The sequence below is a fragment of the Nematostella vectensis genome, chromosome 9 (genome assembly GCF_932526225.1).
Source record: "Nematostella vectensis chromosome 9, jaNemVect1.1, whole genome shotgun sequence".
Lineage (NCBI taxonomy): Eukaryota > Metazoa > Cnidaria > Anthozoa > Actiniaria > Edwardsiidae > Nematostella > Nematostella vectensis.
In genome coordinates, this window is record NC_064042.1 from 12,589,532 (window position 1) to 12,610,635 (window position 21,104).

Sequence of the window (21,104 nt, forward strand, 5' to 3'; positions counted from 1 at the left end):
CGTTTTCCTAATCTGGACCGTGAGGTGCAGTTGTGTCTTCTCGAGGGCAATGTAATCCCCACCCGCCGGGACGTAGAAGAGGATTTTGTCGCGGGTGATGGTCTCGGCAGGGGCGTAGTGGCTCCACTTGTCCATGGCCAAGGTCCCGTCGGTGTTGGGCACGGAGAAGAGGTCGATGCCCTGGTTGGCACAGACCGTGGAGAAGGGGTTGACGCTCATGGCTGTGTTCACTGTCCTCCAGCGAAAGGAGGACTGGACGTGGCGGAAGTGAGAGGGCAGGGTTTATACCCTCTTGCAGTACCGACCAAAGGCGTCTTGGCACACCCGGCGTCGCTTCCATGACCCGCCTCCCGGCTCTGGGTTTGGGTCTGGATCTTGGTCTTTTTTTTGCTCCCCAGACCCCCACTGTCCGCGCGGGTGGGTTGGCTCTGGAGGGAAGGGGTGGGGGTGGGTAGCGTTAAAAGGATGCCATAGACTCCCCGACGGTGGTCGTAGGGCTCTCTTGCTCCACCCCCTAGGCCCCCACCGCGTTGGGGGATGTAGACGGGAGAACCCTGGAACACCCCACTCCCCCGTTGGGGGATGTAGACGGGGGTGGCCTTGGAAAACCCCCTTTCCACGTTGGGGGATGTACACGGGGTAGCCGCGGAACACGCCTTTGCCCTCTTAGATTACCCCCAACTTGCGTAGAAGGGCTTCTTGGGCTACAGCGCTGGTCTTTCCGACGACGTTGGAGATGAACCTCTGGGTGAGCTCGTTGGTGGTGGTCTGGACAGCGCTCTTGACGAGGGGCTTGACGATGGGCCCGACTAGGGCGGGAAGGAGGGACTCCATCGTGGCTCTAGGTGCGGCGGCGGCGGATGTGGAGTGTCGCTTTGACGGCGCCGGCCCAAAATGGGACGGGTCGGCCCGTGTCGTCGGTTATGTACAGGCGTACCCGGTAGAGGGACCGCACCCGGGCCGGGTAGTAGAACACCTTTTGGAAGACGCGCTCTACGGCCTTTAGTCGTCACGTGGGTCTGGGACAATCACCCTGAGGAGGTGACGGGCTGCGCTGCCAAAGACGAAGTTCCCGTCGGTGAGGTTTGTGTAGATGGGCAGGTTTTGGAAGTACCTCTTGGCAGAGACGTTGGGGTCAATCTGCTGGCTCTCCCAGATTTCTAGGTTGCCCGTAGCGTGGGCCGGTTTATCGTTGGCCCCTTGAAAGACCACCCAATGGGTGGGGGGATCGAGAGCGTAGTGGTCCAGGATCCTCGTGGGGTCCGTGCGGCGGCGTGTGGTGGTGGAGTAGTAGTGGTCCGGGAACGTGGGACTGGTGTTGGCCTGGTTGAGAGTGATGTCCATGCCTTTGTACTCGAGGGGATTGTCACGGACCGTGTAGGCCCGGCTGGGTTGGATGAGCCCCAGGACCCGGGCCAGCTCCACAGGACGAGCAGTTGGGCAAACTGCGGTAGTTTGACCGCCACCTTACCCTTCCCTTCCTCCGGGTGGACGGACCACCAGGCGTCTCGTCCCACATCGACGTCAAAGTAGCGTTGGCTGAGTTTAACGTAGGTGGGCATGCGGGCTTGGTTCCACCGATTCACGGCCAGAGTGACTTTCTTGTAAACGTCGAAAGGCCAGGCCGAGCGGAGGGGGCCCACGGTGATTTTCTGCCAGACGTGTTTTCGGGTGGTCTCACCAGGTTGCAGGGGTTCCGCCTGGCTGGGGAAGACCCATAGGTGGTACTCGTACTCGGGATCCACTTGATTCCACGTTTGAGGGTAGATGAACTGGGACAACCCCACCTCCCACTCTACATCTTTGGGAACCGAGATGTTGTCTGGGGCTTTGAGGGTGAAGTCCCCGATTTGGTTGGCGGCGTCGGCCCCCTCCACCGCGTTGCTCGAGAGAGTTACGTACATGCTGCTCGAGTCCTCGCCCATGGTGTTTCTGCGACTCCCCCTAGGGTAGACTGGGGGGAGTGAAGGGGTCTCACAGGACCTTATGCACCTCCGTGGCCGGAACCCAGCTGTTGTATTTGTCGGGCCATCCTTTCCAATGGACTCAATACTCGTCGCGCCCCCCACGCTTCCGGGTTTTCACTACACGGTCGATTTTGAAGTGTTGGGTCTCTGTCACGTGCACCTTCTGTAGCTCCGGCTCGTAGAGGCGCCCCCCCAATGCGTCACCGTCCCACTCGTGGAAGATGTAGGCCGTGGGGGTGGTGTGGTCATACACCTGCCCTATCGTGAAGACCTCTTCGGTCCAGTTGGGGAGGTACCCCTTGGTAAAAGTCCTCTTCACTTTGCTGAGGCGCACCTGATCCCCCACCTTGAAGCGCGGTGATTTCTTCTTCTTTTCCCTCGTCGTCGTCGTCTCTTTCTCTCCGGTGATGGCCTCAGCCCAAGGAGCCTCGGGGTACAACGTGGCCCACACCTCTTGGGCATCGCCGGGGGTCACCACCTCCGCGGGGGCCTTCCGAATGCTGCGGTGGTACGAGTGGTTGTAGTTGGTCACCAAGTCGGGAAGGATGTCCAGGTACCGTCGGGTCTCGTGGTGGGTAAAGTAGCGCCACATCGACCCCTTAAACGTTCGGTTGAACCGCTCCACCACGCTGGCTTGGTCTCGTTCTTGGTAGAAAAGTGCCGAATCCCTCGCTTCTTCAGAAACGCTTGAAACACCCGGTTACGTAACTCGGTCCCATCGTCCGTCTGCAGTTTCTCGGGGACACGAGAAACTGAGCTGCTGAGCACGTCGATCACCGTCAAGAGGTACTTGATCCCATCGTTGTCCTGGTGGAACGCTTGCATGTCGCACAAGTCGGCCTGCCACTGCTCGTCCATGCCTTGGACCATCACCTGTTGCCGGGGGTAGGTCCTACGCGCGGGCGCGTGAAGGTTGAAGGTGGGTTATGAGCGTAACCAGTTCTTCACGTAGCTCAGGCTCGGGCCCGTCTTCCTCCTCACGGCCCGCGCCAACTTGGTCACACCCCCCAAGCTCCCCGCACTCCGTGGGTTGTAGTACGTCCTGTGGAGGAGCGCATCCCAAGCCTTTTTCTTCTTTTTGGTCTCCACGGACCTCGCGTTTCTCGTAGGGGGGTGCCATCCAGTTGGGAGGCGTGGATCACGATGTGCCCTCGACAGCACGCAAGCATACAGCGAAGGCGTTCCCACCTAGAGCGGCACTGTACAAAAGGGTTCGTGGGGTCTGGCGCGCAGCACGGCATCGTTCTGTACACTGAAAAGGGGGGTGGTGGCGTTTTCTCTTTTATGCGTGGGACAAACCCACGTGACCGTAAGGTATGTTGTGGATCCCTTCCTGGAGAAGCACCCGCATGTCGTAGACCATACGGAAGGTCTTCCTAGAGGGGACGGTGTGTAAGGTCTTCCGCTGCACGTCGCTCTGAATGGAAAACGGCTCGGTGACCACGCGGAAACCTTCCAGACCTTCCTCGAGCAGCGCCTCCATGGTCTGCATGGTCATCACGTCGGCGCTCCGCACGTTGAGGTGCAACCCCTTGATCTTACAGACCGAGACGCCACCGCGGGTGCGGTAGGAGAAGCTCTTGGGGCCTGTGGGGACGAACTTCACGATGGTATCCCCAGGGGGTAGCTCACTGGTCAAGTCACCCAAGTAGTTGCCTAGACGTGGTTCCCAATCTCCCGGCGTCCAGACGTAGATCACGCTATCGGTGTCGCGATACAGGCACCGGTCCTTCAGCTGGCTCATCACGTCGTACAGCTTGAGGCGGGCGTACGTGGTGGTCAGCGCGGCGTACACCACGTTGGTGTGGCGTCGGGGTGTCACGAACTCCTCGTTCATCTCGTACTGAACCTGGAGCATGTCCTCGCTGACCACCATCACGTCCTTGACTTCGGCTTGATCTCCAATCAGCAGCTCGATGTAGCGTGAGGGCTCTGTCACGTACTCCGTCTGGCGGCGGTTGGGCCGCTCTCCAAACTTGCCCCGCATGCTGTTGAGGAGCAGCTTGGCCATCGCCCGCAGTCCGGGGTTGCTCTGGATCTTGGTGCGCTCCAGACGGATGCCCTGACGCGCAGCGTACTCGGCTAGGTACTCCTCCTTCTGCGCCTCTGTCGTGCACTCGGAAGGCCATCCTGAAGCCTCCTGCTTCATCTTCAGGAAGGTACTCACGTAGTCCTGGAACAAGACTTCCCAGTCTTCCCAGTGCCACACTTCGTAGACCTCCAGCACCCTTTAACCCTGGCGCAGGGCCTCGTTCACCTCGGGGTGGCACCGGGTCCCCAGCAGGGCACGCTCCTCGTCGTTGGTATGGGGGCACGCCCCTTTCACCGAGGCTTCAGCACAAGCCGCGCAGAAGGGAAACACCAGCTTGCTATCAGGTGAACGTGTAAGACCGGTAAGAACAAGTCGTTGGGCAGAAGGATCTTGAGCTTGAGGAGTCCCTGATAGACCGTGAGATCCTCCTCGAACTGCTCCGTGATGATCTCAGGGTGGCCCACCGGGTTAGGTTAGTAGAAATTCACCCAGGGGTACAGGGAGCAAAAGTCCACGTAGCGAATCTCGCTTCCCTCAGGAAGGTCCTCCACGTTCTGGCGCAGCATGATGGCGTTAGTCCGTCCCCCGAAGAAGACGTCACGAGGGTTTAAGGGCACTTCTCCACGGTCACGGCTAGAGACCTCAGGATTGGAATTCTTTGAGCACCTAGTCAAAGGCACACTCCCAGACCTCCACCATCTTGTACCCTTGAGCCTTGATGGTCGCGCTTCGTTGCAACGTCATGTCGTGCAGTGCCCCCATGGTGAGCTTCTTGTTGGAGCTCGGGGTCTCGGGATTCTGATAACACTGAGGGCAGCCGTGGTAATAGCACCCGTGGTACTCGTAGACCGTCCTGGTGGCCTCGGCGTACTCGTCCACTTTGTAGTCCCCCACCCGAAACTCGCCTTGGGCACTCGTGGCGGTCTGAAGGGTCACCTCATCGCGCTGGCTGCGGTACTGGAGCCAAAGAAGCGCTTTGGCGGACTGCACATCGTGTGGACGGTACCCACGGTAAGGAAGGATGGCCACGGTGTCCTCGGGCAGGTAGGAGGTGCGCAGAACCCTGCTGCCCAGTGAAGCAATCGTCACACAGTCTTCAAAGGGGTCCACGGTGGTCAAGGAGTACACCAGGTGACGGAAGGCCAGGACGGCCCGCTTGAGAACCTCGACATCTTGGTGGCAATACGCGGCAAGCTGGTCCTTCAGCACCCATCGAATCCCCCGCTGCACCTGCTCAGCGTGCCACTCCCTCAGGGCCGCCGCTTCGACCGGTGACTTGCTCTCAAGATCGTAGTAGCTCAGATCAGGGATAGGGCCCTCGTACCCTTGGTGCTCGGGGTGTTGAAGAAATGGGGAAACACGCCTTTGCAAGCCACATCCTCAAAACCAAAGACTTTAGGAAATTTAGCCAAGGCCATCTGAAAAAAGTTCAAGGTGCACTTCAACGTGATCTTCTACTCGGGGACACTGAGGTACATCACTTTTCCACCATTGAAGATCACTCCTCCTCCTCCTCCTCCTCCTCCTCCTCCTCCTCCTCCTCCTCCTCCTCCTCCTCCTCCTCCTCCTCCTCCTCCTCCTCCTTCTTCTTCTTCTTCTTCTTCTTCTTCTTCTTCTTCTTCTTCTTCTTCTTGTGTTAGACAGTTCCTAAGGCCGCTCGCCTGCCCACACAAAACTGTCACACGGAAGGTTGGGGGCTGGAACGCAACACTTGAAGTACACACGGCCCTTGTTCTTCTCGCTTCCGGACACCAAGGGTTTAGTGATCAAGTCGTGCTCACAATTCGGAAACTCGTTCACTCTGGTCCCCTCGGGAATGGCCTTCCGAATATCAAGCACTTGCTCCTCCGTGTAATAGAATCCACAGCCCACCACGCGGTTGGCGTAGTCCACTTCCGTGCCACACCGTACCGAAGCGCCTGAACGTTTCACGGTCTCGCCACAAAAACAATTCATACCTCAAACCCTGTGAAGACTCAACTGAACCCTGCAAGCTACCTTCTTAACAAAATAACACCTCCCTCCCCACATTACTGAGCCGGTTATTTTTGCTTTTGCATCAATTAAACGATTCAATTTTAACCCTTTGTTCTTTTTTGACAGGTCCTTTGACGGGTTGTCACATTCCATACATTCCTGAGCAGCTTTGGGTCCTCATTTGTATCCCCTCACTATGCTAATTTGCGGATATACCTCTGCTTTTTTTATTGGTTCCCTTTTGACAGGTCCTATGACGTCATCCTCATTTAAATATGCTCAATATGCTAATTCCAGGATATCGGCACTATCATATACTACTGACGTGTGAGGAGTAAATAATTACATATGTCTGTTACAAAACTAATGGGACACTTTCCCTCCCCCTTCCTCAATGTTGGAGGGCAAATGATCATCTTGCTACTGCTTGTTTTTTGAGCTGAAAAATCGCCTCTAACCAATATTAATCTGGGGGAGGGGGTTGGCGGTTGTTCGTATGGGAAGTGTCCCACTTACTTTTGTTGTGGATATGTAGCTATGTTACTTTAAAAGCTGAGACAACCTGATGAAATAAAAAACAGGACGATGCTTGTGAAAAAGAGATGTGTTCATTCAAAGTTATTTACATTCGGCTATATTAGCATATAATTGCTAGTAATGCATTTAATATTTTGTGGATGAAAGAAATCCAAAATCGAGCCAGACAATGCCGCAAAAGATAATAGCATCGACGTTCCTCAAGAAACAGAAGTCAATGCGAATGTGAGCATAAGGAGAAATACAGTAGGAACTCAGACTAAATACCCGAAATATTCTCTGCGCTACCGTTGCTTAGTTCTATTATTATATCAGAGACCTTACGCAAGAACGACGGCATCAAGAACGGCGCGCGCGCTCAGGAACTGCTCACACAACACGGCGTGTCGTCCGCGACGGCAAATCTAGAACGGCATTTTCCAATTTTCGCGTTCTACATGCGCCGTCAGGACGTCCTTGCGTAAGGTCTCTATTTTATAAATAAAACGATAAAAAAAGGAAGCCTAACTTCGAAGTTTTGCAACACTTCTGCCTCGTAAAGTCTTGGTGTGTGATCTGCTGCAATGCAATGAATACCACCGATACCAAACCACCCTGGCGCAAAACTTCATTTTCCCTGAGAACTGTTAACTCGCGACGATCCTCTGCGTTTTGACTTGATCACTAAAACTCGATAAAATTCACTAAAATCACGGAGATTCGCTAAGAAAATGTAACCGGTACAATCCAACGAAAACCAGTACAAGTCGGCGACATCCCAGGCAGCCAGCAAGGGGTGAATGACGTATGCAAAAAAGCGGATTCTAATTGGGTGATGTTGATTACAGAACGTAAGATCGTGCCGCACGCTCTTAACAACGGAATTTTTTACCCCGGCCCCTGTGGAGATCGTTGCTTTTTGAGCATATCTTTGATTGAATACAGAACAATACAATAAACTTTATTTTACGAGACACCAAAACCTGGTATTCGATTAATTTTTGTCTTTAATAACTCTTCTTCAGGACAAACTTTATTTTACGAGAGAATACATAGTAACCATAAGTATGGTTTTAGTTTTCTAACCTATTGCCCTCCCTGCTCTACTATGATAAGAAAATATGCCAAGATAGATTAAAAAGGAGAATGGCGGACCACTTATGTTACATGTAAACTGAAAAAACCACACTACCTACAGTGGAATGAAGAGACCAATACAAAAAGACATCCAACACTAACATTTGACATTTGCAAAAAAAAAAAAAAAAAAACAATGATTGTAGAAAAGACAGGAAAACGTTTAAAAATCAACAAGAGCAAAACAGCGACAATTTCGATAAAAACGACACTTGTGACATTTTCGTCATTTTTCATGTTTTCACTATTGGTCTAATATATAGATTTAGGCACTGCCTAAAAGCGGAGCCTGCGTGGATGCACTTTTTTTAGCAATACTTGTAGCAAATTTAAGGATATAGGGGATGCATTTCCAAGTAAATCCTGGTGTCTTGGGTACATTACTAATTTCTGCCATGACCCCCACCCCCTGGGGTTTGACTCTCCCAAAAAGTAGATGGGGTGTAGATAATCATCTTTTAGGGTATAAACTTCACCCAACTACTATCCCTCAGGGGGTGTTCAATGGTTATTCTGATACTGCTATCCTTTAGGGGTATCAAGTTAATGAATTTTTGTATTCAATAACAACTGATATATTTCCCTCCACTCCCCAAGGAAGACTACCCAAGATTATGATGGATGAATGAATTGAATTGAGCACGAGAATGACAATAAATACTTTTATTAACAAATGGGTGCCTTTTTGAGAATGCTTGTTTTTATTATGATTGTACAAATGCACCATTATTTGACATGAAAAAGCCAAAGCTGTATGGGATTGCTTTTAGTAGGAAAGTGGTGTATACACGTAAGTAGGAAAAATGCATGATGTTAAAAAGGTGTTATTCTGAATTATTAAGAAATCATGGCTTTTAATTTAAAAGCATTTATTTAGGCTGGTGTCTTATCACATATAATTTGGTTGTGAAAAATTGTGCAAGCCATAATAGAAATAATATTGTATTGACACAGGAAATGAAAATGGTTCATTCAAAATTATTCATTTCTAAAGTTAGGCTCGTGTCCTATCCTTTATAATTTGGCTATGAAAAATTGTGCATGGCTTTGAAAAATTGTGCACACCACAATATGAATATTGCAATGACATGAAAAAAAATAAAATGGTTCATTCAAAAAGTATTCATGTATAAAATTATGCTTGTGTCTTATCATTGATAATTTGGCAATGAAAAATCATGCACAACCTAATAAAATATTGTATTGTCATGAGAACCTATTGGTTATTTAGATGAAGAATAATAAAATATAACGGGTTAGGATATTTTTGAAATATATATTATACACCTATTTCAAACAAGCTATTGCATTGGAGGATCAATGTGTGGTAACACTGATTGTTCATTCAAAAGACACACAAAAAGAAACATGGGTAAGCTTTGATCTATGCTTATTTGTTGGCTCATTTTATATCTTTGAAGCACTGCAGTTTGTGACATTGGTATTGCAACCTCATTTGAAATAGGTGTATTATATAAAATAATAAATGTTAAAACATTTATTAATAAAGAGACAACAGTTTGTCTACCACGTAACAATTAATTTCCATATTTAGAGGAGGCACCAAAAGCACTCCCCTAAATATGGAAGACAAACCACCACTGCTGCCGCCTATAGCTGCATCACCTCTTTTTATCTTGTTGTTGTTCTTCTCTATAAAAAAAAAGGATTAAAGAAGTATCAAATTATATATTTTCCAAACGTTAGGGCTCACCTAAAATACACCAATAAACACCATCTAGGATCTATGTATCATACCGGCATAGGTTCATGGGTAACATATCAATTAATTAATGGGTCATGTAAATATGCGATTTTTTTTTATGCTGTAATTGACACACAACAACCTTGCAAAACATCTTTGAGAACTGAGGGGAAAAAAGCATAAAATGTGTCAGATAAATAAGACTTGACTGGAATCATTTAGCCATATTTCTTTCATACTATCAAAGTGAATCGGGTTCATTTACACCAAAGTCTTGATATACAGCTTACTTATTAAATAATTTATCAGTGTTTTTTTTACACTTACCTCATTAAGTGGGAAAAAGGAATTAAAACCTACCTGGTCCCCCTAAGAAAAAAGCTCTTATGTTGTATGCAAAGTAAAGAAGGATTTCAAAAATACAAACTTACTTTGTGTTAGAATATCTTTCTCCATGTTTATATCAGCAATGAGTCAAATGTAAAACAGTTTAGAATCTAACCTTCAGTGTGTCTACAATTAGTGTATGTAGCATCTACACATTCATCTGGTATCTTTAAATTATATAGTCTGCTATGGCAGAGTCTGCTAACAGGACTTTATGCTTGTACTCCTGGATTTCAAAATAGTACACCTGTCATTTAAAGTATCTTTCATTGAAAATTGTTGTGCAAAATTGATATTTTAACTATAAAAGGGGTAACATCAAAACTTTAAAACTTTTAGAAATACGACAGATCACCACCTACAATATGTATGTATGTATACGAGATTTAACTAAAACACAACTATAATATTTATGAAACATCTGAGGTAACAAAAACACAACTATCATAATTATGCATTATTTTATGCAACAAAAACTATAATAATTATGCATTATATTTTGGGTGCCAAAACTAAACCCAACTATGATATTTATGCAATATTTGAGGTGACAAGAAATAAGACAACTATTATATTTTGAAATATTTGAGTTGACAAAAACAAACACGTCTATAATATTTCTCTTTCGGATAGGCCTTTTGATTACTGTACACGAAGTTTACAAACAATTATAATGCAGAACGAGAATTTCACTCAACAGGATTGGGCTTAAAGTTCGCTTATGATCAAACCGCCTAGAAAGCCGTAAATTTGCTAGATCCTGAGCAAGATACCTAATCTAAGCACTGGTCTAGTCAGATTGCTGTAAATGATAGTGGAACCATGTAGAAATTTTCATTAAATATTGTAGGTTTACGTCCGCCATTGATTTGCCGTGTCCCTTTGACCTGGTTACCTTGCGCCTGTCAAAATGTCAAACTAACCAGGACGTGACGTCACATACTCAATACGCTTTAGGAGCACATGGCTAATTTACTTACTCGAAAGAGATAAACATAAGATAACTCATAAAACTTTTCGCTTTATCGCATTTAAAATGACCGGATCTCGATGCGTTGTTCAGGACTGTGAAAACAATCATAAAACAGGGAAAAGCCTTCGTTTGAGCCCAAAATCGGGTCCAAAAAAGGCGGAGTGGATACGACTCCACTCGAAGAATTTCAATCCGTTGGGTCGTTTTGTTGTGTGCTCGGACCACTTCGAGAGAGAATGCTATCACTTTGGCGAGGGGTCCGAGTTAAAGCGCTATTTGATAAAGGGATCCGTACCAACAATTTGGAAACCAAAGAAAACCATTGCTTCACCATCGGACCGGGAATTGCGTCAAAGAGCAAAGGTGAGTTTTATAAATATCTCTACATGCTATTTTTCCTTTTCACCAATAACTGCCATGGAAATTTCTTTCCCCGGCCTAAATAATTTCTTAGGTACAGTTCTTTTGCATTTAACGGATATTTATCAAATAGTTTACATTCACTTCTTATTACAACTCTCCCTGTACTCATGTTTACAATGATTTCACGCATATATTATTGCTAATCCCCAACATTTCCTTTCTAAAATTCAAGTAAGTACTTAACTTGTAGGCTAGCTCGCAGTCTTCGAGTGGTTTTCAAAATCCCGTGAAGTACTATTTAGTTTATTTACTACTAATACACTGCAATGTCTTTGTTCTCTTTTGTTCTGGCTTGACTATTACATTAAAAAAATTTGTTTAACGGGATTTTGAAAACCACTCTATCTTTCTATTACGTGATTACTGTTGGAGAAAGCGGAATTTTTCACTACATAATCTGTTTAATATCCCAATTACAGGAAATTAAGGAGCTTTTAGCAACAGCAGGTGACAGTGGAATGGTAATAATATTTGTTTTTTTTTCTTATATTTTTTCTTTTTAGATAATAAATTACTCTAGTCAATTAAAAAAGGTTTTTTAAAAGCAGGAAGTTCTTTAAAAGCAGGAAGTATTTTAATTCAAAATGTCTGAAATCCTTGAGAAAACATATTTTTGCTCTCACGTGTTACATTGGCTATCTGACTGTATGTTCTTTTGATGGCTTTCTGAACTCAATCCTTAATTATTTTCTAGGTGCGAGCTCATGAATCTGCCACAACATCTTCCACGGTCTCTACCTTGGACCTACCCGCCTCAGCTGAAGACACACCAACTGAAACCATGCCCCCCCCTTAGAAACCCTCCCCATAGACCAACCTGCCCCAGTTGGAGACATGTCAACTGATAACTTGCACCTCCAAGAATCCCACCCGGTAGACCCACCGGCCCCACTTGGAGATGCGCTAATCAATACCATTACTTCACAAGGATCTCACCCCATAGACCCACCCGCCCTAGCAGAAGACACACCCATAGATGCTACGACCATACCTCCCAGAGCCAATGTGTTCCATGTAGTTGATTAGGGTAGTGAGGGGTCATTATTTATAAACAAATGATCTAAGATTTCTGTTTTTATGTCAGCATAATGGAACGAGCTGAAAATATGTACATACAATTGTCAATTCAGAGCAATTTGGCTAACATGGAAACTGATTAATGAGAAATAAATACGATGTTTCACTGCTCAATTCCACCAGGTGCAAGTGCTTGCATTGTTCACTTAAGAGATTAGTCATAAAGGAAGAATACCAATGCTGCATAGAGCTTGCAAAAAACAGCAAAACAAATTGAGAATGTGGGTATATAGAGATGTATTGTTGACCATCCAGGGCTCAGTGTAGATTGTCCCAACGAGTGGTTACTATGCACAGAAGCTGTTGGAATAAAAACAAGGAAGAAAAATCCTATTCAAACTCCATGTCTTCAGAGTTTGCATCCTCCTTATCCTCTTCAAATCCATGAAATGTTTCGCTAGGGAATGCTTCCCGTATTTTGTTGTAGACACAACTTGGGAGTGATGCCCTCTTTGACCACCCGACACACTCATATACCAGGCGCACGTATTGTCTGTAGGCCACAGACCTCAGAAATCTGAAGAAATAATAATAATATCCTGAAAATGAGTTATTGGAATGGGAGCATTGGAGTTTTGACAATAGGAAATGAGTGTGGGATTGTGGAGTGAATTCAAAGAGGTCAAGATGCATTAATAAATATACTGTATGCTTTGCTTTCAAATTATAAGCTTAATCAGCATTAAAAGCTTCTTGGTTTTAGGACTTCAATACTGAAATAATATAATATGTTTGACTTTTGATCAGATTTAAGACATTATGTATCTCTTGCTTTTTCATTTTCCTAAATATAAATCCTCTCCCCTCCTTTTCTTTTGTTAGCTAGTGGGAGCATATATTTACATAGATCTTTTATCTTTAGAAACTTACTCAGATTCAGATGCATTTTTTGCAGATTTGACAGAAGTATAGGATTTTTTCTTCCTTGTTTTTAGTCCAACAGCTGCTGTCCGTAGTACCCACTCGTTGAGGCAATTCACACTGAATCCTGGATGGTCAACAATACATCCCTCCAAACCAACTTCTTGTAATTTTTCGCTGCATGTTGCAAACTCTGTGCAGCATCGGCATTCTTTCTTTGTGACTAATAACTTGAGCGAACAGTTCGAGCACTTGAACCTGGGAAAATTGGATCACCATGAGCAGTTGGTCGTTACGAAACATCAAAACAACAATATAAAAATACCTACCATGTGGAAATACTTGCTCCCTTGAAAATCTTCGGAGAAGCTCCTCTTCTTGCTCATTCTCCTCGTGGAGTTGCTGCTCGTATTCAGCAGCCTCTTCCTCGTTTGGGACGGGATCGAGACTTTCGTCGTAGCCATGAAATTCACTATACAAAAGCTCGGGTTGTGATTCAAGAAGCTCCGACTCTGAGTCAAAACTAGAGCTTACGGATAACTCTTCGCTTTCTGAAATACTGCGCTGCCTCGTTAACTAAGCCATAAGACTTTAGTTCGGAAAGTGTCGAGATAAAAGAAATTCTTGAGTATTTTCAACTAGAAGCGGCGTCTGAGCTCGCGAAGCGTATTGAGTATGTGACGTAGGAGGTGAGAAACCGCATCCTTTTCGTGGGCTCAAGAGAGATCACACCAAAACAATGGCGGACGTAAAAACGATGTTTTAAATGCCATAATTCACACGCCCAAATTCACTAATTAAATAGATTATGCACTTGAAGTATACATTGAAGATGTAGGAAGGACTCGAAGTTAATAGAAGCTTGAAAATACAGGTCTAAATCTGGTCATAAGCGGACTTTAACACTTTCAGCTTATTATGCATTTTACACAACCAAGCTAAGTATGCCACATCTGGCACATTTAGCTTGATAAATAAACTAAATGACAAATAAACTAATTCTGCATTACTGATTCTAGTTTGCTTTATTTGAGGTATTTGCTCTTACTCTCAATAGAAAATGATAGCCTTAGTCTAAGAAGAAGAAACAAAACAAATGAGAATATCGATACAATTACAAAAGAATATCGATACAATATAGACATTATTTTACTCAAAGAAAACTCACCAACAAAAGCGGTAGCAGTGGAGGGCTGCCTCTGTTGTTTTCTCCTGAGTCTAGACGCCCTCTGTCGCTCACGAGCCCTTTCTCTTTGCCTTTGAGCAAACAAGCTGTCTTCCGCCATCATTGCACGCAGGGCGTTGAGTGTTTCTAAGTTTCTCTGCCTCTTATGAGCTCTCTGCTCTTGATCTAGTTCGTACTCCGAGTCCTTTTGCCCTTTCCGGACTCTTTGCTTACCACTTAACCTGTATTCGGAGCTCCTCTGTCTTTTTCGCACTTCTTTCCTCCTCGGTGAGTACAAGGTCACGCGCTCTCTTCCGAGCTCTTTGTTCTTCTGTCAACACTCGTGGCCTGCGTGACCTCTCCCCCTCATTATTTCGCTCCTCCCCTCTTCTTGGTTCTTCTTCAACTATTATAGATCGAAACGAGATGACATGATATGAAAATTAGCCCAATGGTATAAAATATACCTAAAAAGTAAACACAAGCGCGCGCAAGACTACCGCCATCTTGTTTTTGGGCGCGAGTTTTAACAAAACCATTGTACACACACGTTCTTCTCTGTACAATAGAAGTATTTTATTCTTAAAAATAACATGCTAGTATCGTCTGATAATAAATCCGTGAAAAACCTTTCTAACATATACTTAAAAAGGCACTCAGTTCAAAACCGTTTGTTTTTTTTAACATAATACCTACTGGATGTAAACATAAAACTATAATAGTTGTGCACTTACCTCTTTTATCACCACGTGAAAGGTCGTCCATGGTCACAGTGGAAATAAAAAAACTTCTCAATATTCAATTTCTTGTTTCGCTTTGCGGGTTTGCGTTGTTCATAAAAGAACTTTAAAGCATAAGTACGGAAGTTTGGGGGTGGTGGTAAAAAATGTTATTTCCAGTTAGACTGGTTATAAACCGGTTATGTCCAGTTTTGGTGAGTTAACATTCTCATGACGTCATCGTGATTGACGTGTCACTTGACGATGACTCCTTTCTAGTTGGGTGAGTGGGGCCTGGGAGTTGCACGATTTACTGGATTGTGACACACAGGGTACCCGAGCGATGACCACAAAAACCAAGTCGCATAGTTATACCATATTTCTATACCTATGGGGCTCCGCTATAATACACTACCTAAAGGTGTAATTAAGAATTTTCTCGATACTACAGAAAGCATCTTCAATCATTACTTTCTCATGTGTGGTTTCCAGCCAACTACCTTACCTAAAGGGTACTAAATAATATCCAGATTTGTTTGGCTTTACCTAGCTAGACCAATACTTTTCATTCCAGATAAACTTAGTTTAAATGTGGTTTTGCTAGAGATCACTGTGAAAGATGGTAATGAGCCATTTTTGGCAGGTCAGCATTTTAAACAGTGCTAGCTTGCAATCCAGGAGGGGGGGTTCTACAGGGTAAAAGTGTCAGGGGTGCTCGTCGGGAAATAGAAAAATACCCCTAAAAAGTACCTGCATGCAGAAAATTGCTATCCTCACGATACCCGATAAGCCCTAAAAATACAATTTCTAGTTATTAAAAAAGCCTCTTATGAAATACTTGAGGCCCGATTTTACTCGAAACGTCAGAGCAACCACTCTGTTTCACAAAGGCGTTCAACATACCTTTTGAACCTTGTGTTCACTTATACCTTGTCTACACCACGCCTAGGCAGATCATCTAGTTTTTCTACAGCTTGCCTGTAGTCTTTCTAGTTATACCATTTAACCTGGATATAGAGTGGTTTACAAAAACCCGTGAAATAATATTTAGTTTATTTTGTACTAATACATTGTAATGTCTTTGTTCTCTTTTGTTCTGGCTTAACTATTACACTATAACAATTTACACTTTGCTTCACAGGATTTTGAAAACCACTCTAAAAACTACTTGGCGGAACACCAGAAACTTGACAAACGATTCCAATACATAGCATAATATATCACGTCCTATTAATGTTCTGCGTTATGAGCATATCTTTTATTGAATACAGAACAATACAAAAAACTTTATTTTACGAGGGTATACATAGTAATTATAAATATAGTTTTCTAACCTATTGGCCCCTCTACTCTACCATTTTATTCAAAGATATACTTACAGTCGACGGAAGAGACTATTACAAAAAAAATATCAAACACTAAGAAAACTAACACGGGACAACCTGGGTATAAATACTAGTTTGATATATACATGGCATAATTTAATATCTTTCGTGTGCAGCTCCTACTGGTCTAAGTAGACCCTAAAGCAAAGTAACAATGCATTCATCTTTTATGCTGTATGAGCATTCAATTGAGGTCTATGCTGCCGATTTTTCACGATAGTACAGAAGGCATCTATCACAATCTACTAATAGTAATGAAAGAAACTAGCTGAATTTACACTAGCTCGCCTCATTTTCCTATTGCTCTCCATAATATAACAGGAAAACAACAGCTATTCCGTAAAAACGCTATCGCTAACAATTATATAAAGAAGATGTTTTAGGGATATAATGAGAAAGAATTATTTTTATAGTCCACCCTTCTGTTACCTTTTACAATCACGATTCAAAGGCAAATAATATTATGAATATTTGAAATAACAATCTGAAAATGTTTAAACTTTATTCACAACATTTAATCCCAAAAAAATATTGCAATAGGTTTTCTAAATCAGCCGATGAAAATAGCTGTTTTCTCATGCTTTTTGTTTAATTGTGTTAGGACATATAAATGTCGACATTAAATATGAAGTCATTTAGCGTTCACGTCTCTCAGTTTGATACTGGTTTGTCAGTTTATGGCTGGTGCACACGGTAAGTGTGGTCTTACGGCATTATTGCGTCGTCTGTACCATCTCTTTAAAGCAAGGATTCCAAGAAGTCTAAAAAGTTCTCGTCTGAAGTGCCCATTACGCGCCGTGTAGACAATAGGATGCAGACACGAAGACATGTGCACTACATTCAAAGCAAAGATGTAGGCCGGACGTGGAATGATTGTTGAACTATTGCCAAGCTTCATGGCCCCACAAACTCCTATAGGAAGAAAACATAGAGTGGAAACACCAATGATAAGTAGAATGGTAAAAGTCACCTTACGATCCTGTAAAGTATCCGGATTCGATCCACTCCTAAGAGCTTTCCAAATGCGCAAGTACAAGAAACGGGGGGGGGGGAGAATGGGGGGTTTCATAGAAACTTGTGGGAGGCGCGGATCGCCCCTCGGGGCCTCCCAACCTCATCTTAGGTTTGGGAGGCGCGAATCTCCCCTCCGAGCCCCCCAGCCCCGTCTCCCTCCTTCTACATATCAAGCGTATAATTTTTCACGTACATGAATAATTGGGGCAATTGTGCATGTAGGCAGGGGCCGTTTCACGTACATGAATAATTGGGGCAATTGTGCATGTAGGCATTCAGGAACGCAACGCCTTTGGACACGAGCGCGATCTTCCCGGTGAGGGGATCCAGCTTCGCGGTCAGAATCTTGCTTTCAGCGCGGTTGATCGTTTACACGATGGACTCGGCCGTGTGGTGCCCGGCTGGCAGAGTAGCGATGGGCGGGAGGGAGGCTATAGTCGTTATCTGATGCTCCCGCTCGAGATTATACCAGCTGTTAAACAGCGAGCACTGCTGGAGAGCCACGAAGCGTGGGCGCCTTATCGGCTGCTCGAAGAAGAGCGTCAGTTCGCCTCCGGTGAACACAGCATGTAGGACCACTATTGTGTTGAACATAGCCGCCTTCGTGTTTAATAGGGCTGAGCATGGATTGGGAAGGCTGGCGGATGCTGAACGAGGAGGCGATTCCCCGAAGGGAGGAGGAGGAGACGAAGAAGGCGGCAGTTGCGGCGGGAGACTCTATAGCCGAACATATCGAACACGCTATAGCCGAACAAGTCAAACGCGCAAAAACCGGTTTCCCTAGGTCTCTGACCCTCGCGCAAAAACTGCTCTACGCCGTTCCCGCGACCCCCGTGGAGAGCACGGCCTCAGACATCACCACATTACTTACGCAGCTGGAGATACACGTGGCTGAGGACGAATCATTCACGACTAGGGTCCGAGACATATTCAAAGAGACAGTAGTCACGCACAAGTCCGCCAAGGAGTCTCGCCGGTGGCTATCGGAGCCTTCCTATGGGTACTGGCCACAGCAACTCAACTTTGCGGTCTGGTGCGCAACCGCCGGATGTGGGGTGTCCCTAGTCGACCCCGCTTTCGCCACGCTCCCCTCTGTCATCAGGGGATTTCTAAAGTTTCACGTCTACTTTACCACCCGGAGGATACTCTACGAGCTCGGCGCCCCCCTGCCTGGCGACAGCCCGTTCACGCAAAAAGGTAACCCCTACAAGAAGGCCGCTTTCGAGCGTATAGAGTTCGGTTTGCCGCGTAAGCCGGACTTCCAATGGAAAGGCGGGCGGAACCACGGGCTAGGCGATGTGTTTGTGTTCTACCCGGGGGAGGGGTATCGCAACGTGCACGTGATCCGTGGCTACGACACGGCGGCGGACGAGTACTCGAGCCACCTCAATCTGTTTATCGACGAAGGTGGGACGTACAATAGTGGGAAGCAGGTGGGTTACATACGCAACGACGACTACGGGGGCGTGCAATATAGCTGGTTTGCGCCTCCCAAAGGTGAGGGGCTGACAAAAGCAGGGCTAGGAAGACTCGATCGCTTGGTCGAGGCGTTCGTCTACACAGTGCTTGGCGCGCAGGTAAACGTCCGTTCCTCTATCGCAAACGCGATCAACACCGAGACAAAGCCAGTCGGTGCTTATAACATGGCCGGTGGGCATCCTAGGGTGCAGCACGTGGATGACCCTGGGATCGACCGCGTGCCGTCCAGGCGGCAAAGCAAGGATTCCGCCCCTGCGAAAGTGCACGCAGAGGGCGCGGCCCCTGCCCCCTCTCCACGTACGCACGCTGCGCATAGCATGACTGCCGCTGGAGCGGGCGAAAAAAGTGACCACACCGCCCTCAAGGGGGGTTGTCGGCACTCGCGGTGGCCGCGGCGTATTACTTGTTCCGATGACTGCTTTGCATTCGACGGACCAAACGGACCAAGACACGGCTACGGCTAGAACGAGCAGCCACGCATTTTCGCCAAGGAATTTCACCGTTTCTCCTGCAGCCTTAAACACGAAGTTCGCGATGCTGCCTACTAGCCCGGGGAGAGGCTCGCCTAGCTTTTTCCCGATGGCCTTAAGCCCGTTACCTACCCCTCTGGCCACAGAGGAGAGCGACCTGCCGACCGGCGTCACAATGGCCGCGATAGTCGTCGCTACGGCCCACCCGATAGCGGTGACGGTAAAGCCGTACTTTTTGAAGATGGCTTTGATGCGCTCTCTTAGCGGCTTTTGGTTCTCGAGCTCTCAGTTTTCGCGTTCTAGTTCGTCAATCTCGGATAGCCTCTCCTCGTTGCGCTCACGGGCCTCTTGGCGGCGACTCTCTGACGTGTTAGGGTCGTCGATGGTCTCCTTGTCTGTGGCTACCACCCCTTTCAGCTCTTGGACTCGTTCTGTGTTCTCCTGTATGACCGCGTCAATCTCTGCCACGGACCCCATCGCCATCTTGAAGCCTTTCAGCTTTGCAACGTCCTGTCGAACGCCCCCGTTCTCATTGAACAGCTGTCTTGGTTTAGTCCAACCTCCTTTGCCGAGGTTGCGAAGCTGTATTAGCGTCTTTTCCCTCCGGTCTGACTGGAACCGTATCAGATTCTCGTTAAGGTCTGGGTATTCCTTCCTAAGGGACTGGAGACCGAGTCTTGTCGCTGCATCCCCTATGGTGAACGAGGTTTCAGCGCTTGCCGTTCCTGCGGTTTGTGTTGCGCTTCGCGAAGCCATGCTATGCGCAGCATGCATACGCGATGACGTGCTCGTCATTGGGATCGACTCCCCATCGTCGGGGTCAAACGGGATGAGGGGCGTCGTCTCGTCGTCCCCCGCCCCGCGATCGGCGGACGCACACGGCAAGGTATCGTCAATGCCAACGTCAACGTCACCCATGATGCGTGCGCATAACTCGTGCTATGCTATGTTAGACATGTCTAACAGTCCGCACCATAGCCACGCGGCTTCGTACATTATGTGTATATAGTACATGTGCGCGCACACGTATACGATGTCAGTCAGCGAAAACTTGACCCCCAACGAACACCAAGAACTTCTCTGGGGTTGAAAGCCGAGAGAACTGTTCACCAGGTCACTCTCAACCCGTCGACGGCCTCCCCAGGCGAGACGCTATATGTGGCGGTCCCAAAGCTATCGGAAGGCGGCACACTCGTTCCTGGCTCCTTGAGGGTCGGTCTCGATCTCTCCGTCTCAGGCCATGCGAATAATACCGTCGTGAACAACGTCGGCCGAAATCTCGTGAGCCGCCTGAAAATCACGTTTGCAGGAGAAACGCTCTAGGACACCAACCGCTACGACGTCTTCAAGACGTATGAGGAGCTTTACCTGTCCAAGGTCGAGAGAGAGGACCGCCTGGAGCAGGGCGTACAGTCAGAAAACATGCGCAAGCTTCGCTCCAAGGCCGGCGATAAAGCGATCAGTAACGCCAAGGAGAACAATCTAAACGCCGCCCACGGGGCGAGGTACACCATCCCGCTAGACCATTCTCTGCTGACGGACCACGGCGTGCTGTACCCAAGAGCGCTCTCCGAGGCGCTGCTCTTCGAGATCACGTTCGCAGCGGTTGATCAGGTAGTAGTCGGAAGCGATGCCACCAAATTATCCTATGGCATCAAAAATCTAGAGCTGGAGTACGAAAGCCTGAGGGACGACAACCTCGCCCGGTCTGCAGCCGCCGCCTACCAAAACGGCACAACGTCCTTCTACGAGCAAGTGAACCTTCACAAGACCTTCGTGATTAGCAAAGGGACGGACAGCATAATCAACGAGAGTGT

At 46.8% G+C, this 21,104-nt stretch overlaps 3 protein-coding genes across 3 annotated transcripts; 1 reads left to right on the forward strand and 2 right to left on the reverse strand.

Annotated features, from left to right (window-relative positions):
• Nucleotides 1–2,046: 2,046 nt before the first annotated feature.
• Nucleotides 2,047–2,837, reverse strand: LOC116617271. The gene is made up of 2 exons (XM_032379849.2): nt 2,672–2,837; nt 2,047–2,612 (listed from the first exon to the last, which is right to left on the reverse strand). Exons 1-2 carry the CDS (start codon nt 2,835–2,837, stop codon nt 2,047–2,049), a joined length of 732 nt encoding a protein of 243 aa, XP_032235740.2.
• A 5,440-nt stretch (nt 2,838–8,277) lies between these two features.
• On the reverse strand, nt 8,278–14,985 carry LOC125572415. Its single transcript, XM_048732914.1, has 5 exons — nt 14,955–14,985; nt 14,463–14,626; nt 13,394–13,631; nt 13,065–13,314; nt 8,278–12,711 (listed from the first exon to the last, which is right to left on the reverse strand). Exons 1-5 carry the CDS (start codon nt 14,983–14,985, stop codon nt 12,525–12,527), a joined length of 870 nt encoding a protein of 289 aa, XP_048588871.1. The 3' UTR covers nt 8,278–12,524.
• On the forward strand, nt 10,758–12,313 carry LOC116606214. The gene is made up of 3 exons (XM_032368645.2): nt 10,758–11,057; nt 11,537–11,578; nt 11,812–12,313. Exons 1-3 carry the CDS (start codon nt 10,758–10,760, stop codon nt 11,911–11,913), a joined length of 444 nt encoding a protein of 147 aa, XP_032224536.2. The 3' UTR covers nt 11,914–12,313.
• Nucleotides 14,986–21,104: the final 6,119 nt, after the last annotated feature.

Bases quoted from the DNA above. Each gene is read 5' to 3' on its own strand.
- LOC116617271 (XM_032379849.2), bottom strand. From the start codon at position 2,837: ATGGTCCAAGGCATGGACGAGCAGTGGCAGGCCGACTTGTGCGACATG. The intron at 2,613-2,671 runs GTAACCGGGTGT...TTTTCTACCAAG, and splicing joins GGACGATGGGACCGAGTTAC to AACGAGACCAAGCCAGCGTG.
- LOC116606214 (XM_032368645.2), top strand. From the start codon at position 10,758: ATGACCGGATCTCGATGCGTTGTTCAGGACTGTGAAAACAATCATAAA. The intron at 11,058-11,536 runs GTGAGTTTTATA...TCCCAATTACAG, and splicing joins AATTGCGTCAAAGAGCAAAG to GAAATTAAGGAGCTTTTAGC. The intron at 11,579-11,811 runs GTAATAATATTT...ATTATTTTCTAG, and splicing joins CAGCAGGTGACAGTGGAATG to GTGCGAGCTCATGAATCTGC.
- LOC125572415 (XM_048732914.1), bottom strand. From the start codon at position 14,985: ATGGACGACCTTTCACGTGGTGATAAAAGAG. The intron at 13,632-14,462 runs GTTAAGTGGTAA...CTTATGGCTTAG, and splicing joins CAGAGGAGCTCCGAATACAG to TTAACGAGGCAGCGCAGTAT. The intron at 12,712-13,064 runs GTAAGTTTCTAA...TTATTTCTTCAG, and splicing joins AAAAATGCATCTGAATCTGA to ATTTCTGAGGTCTGTGGCCT.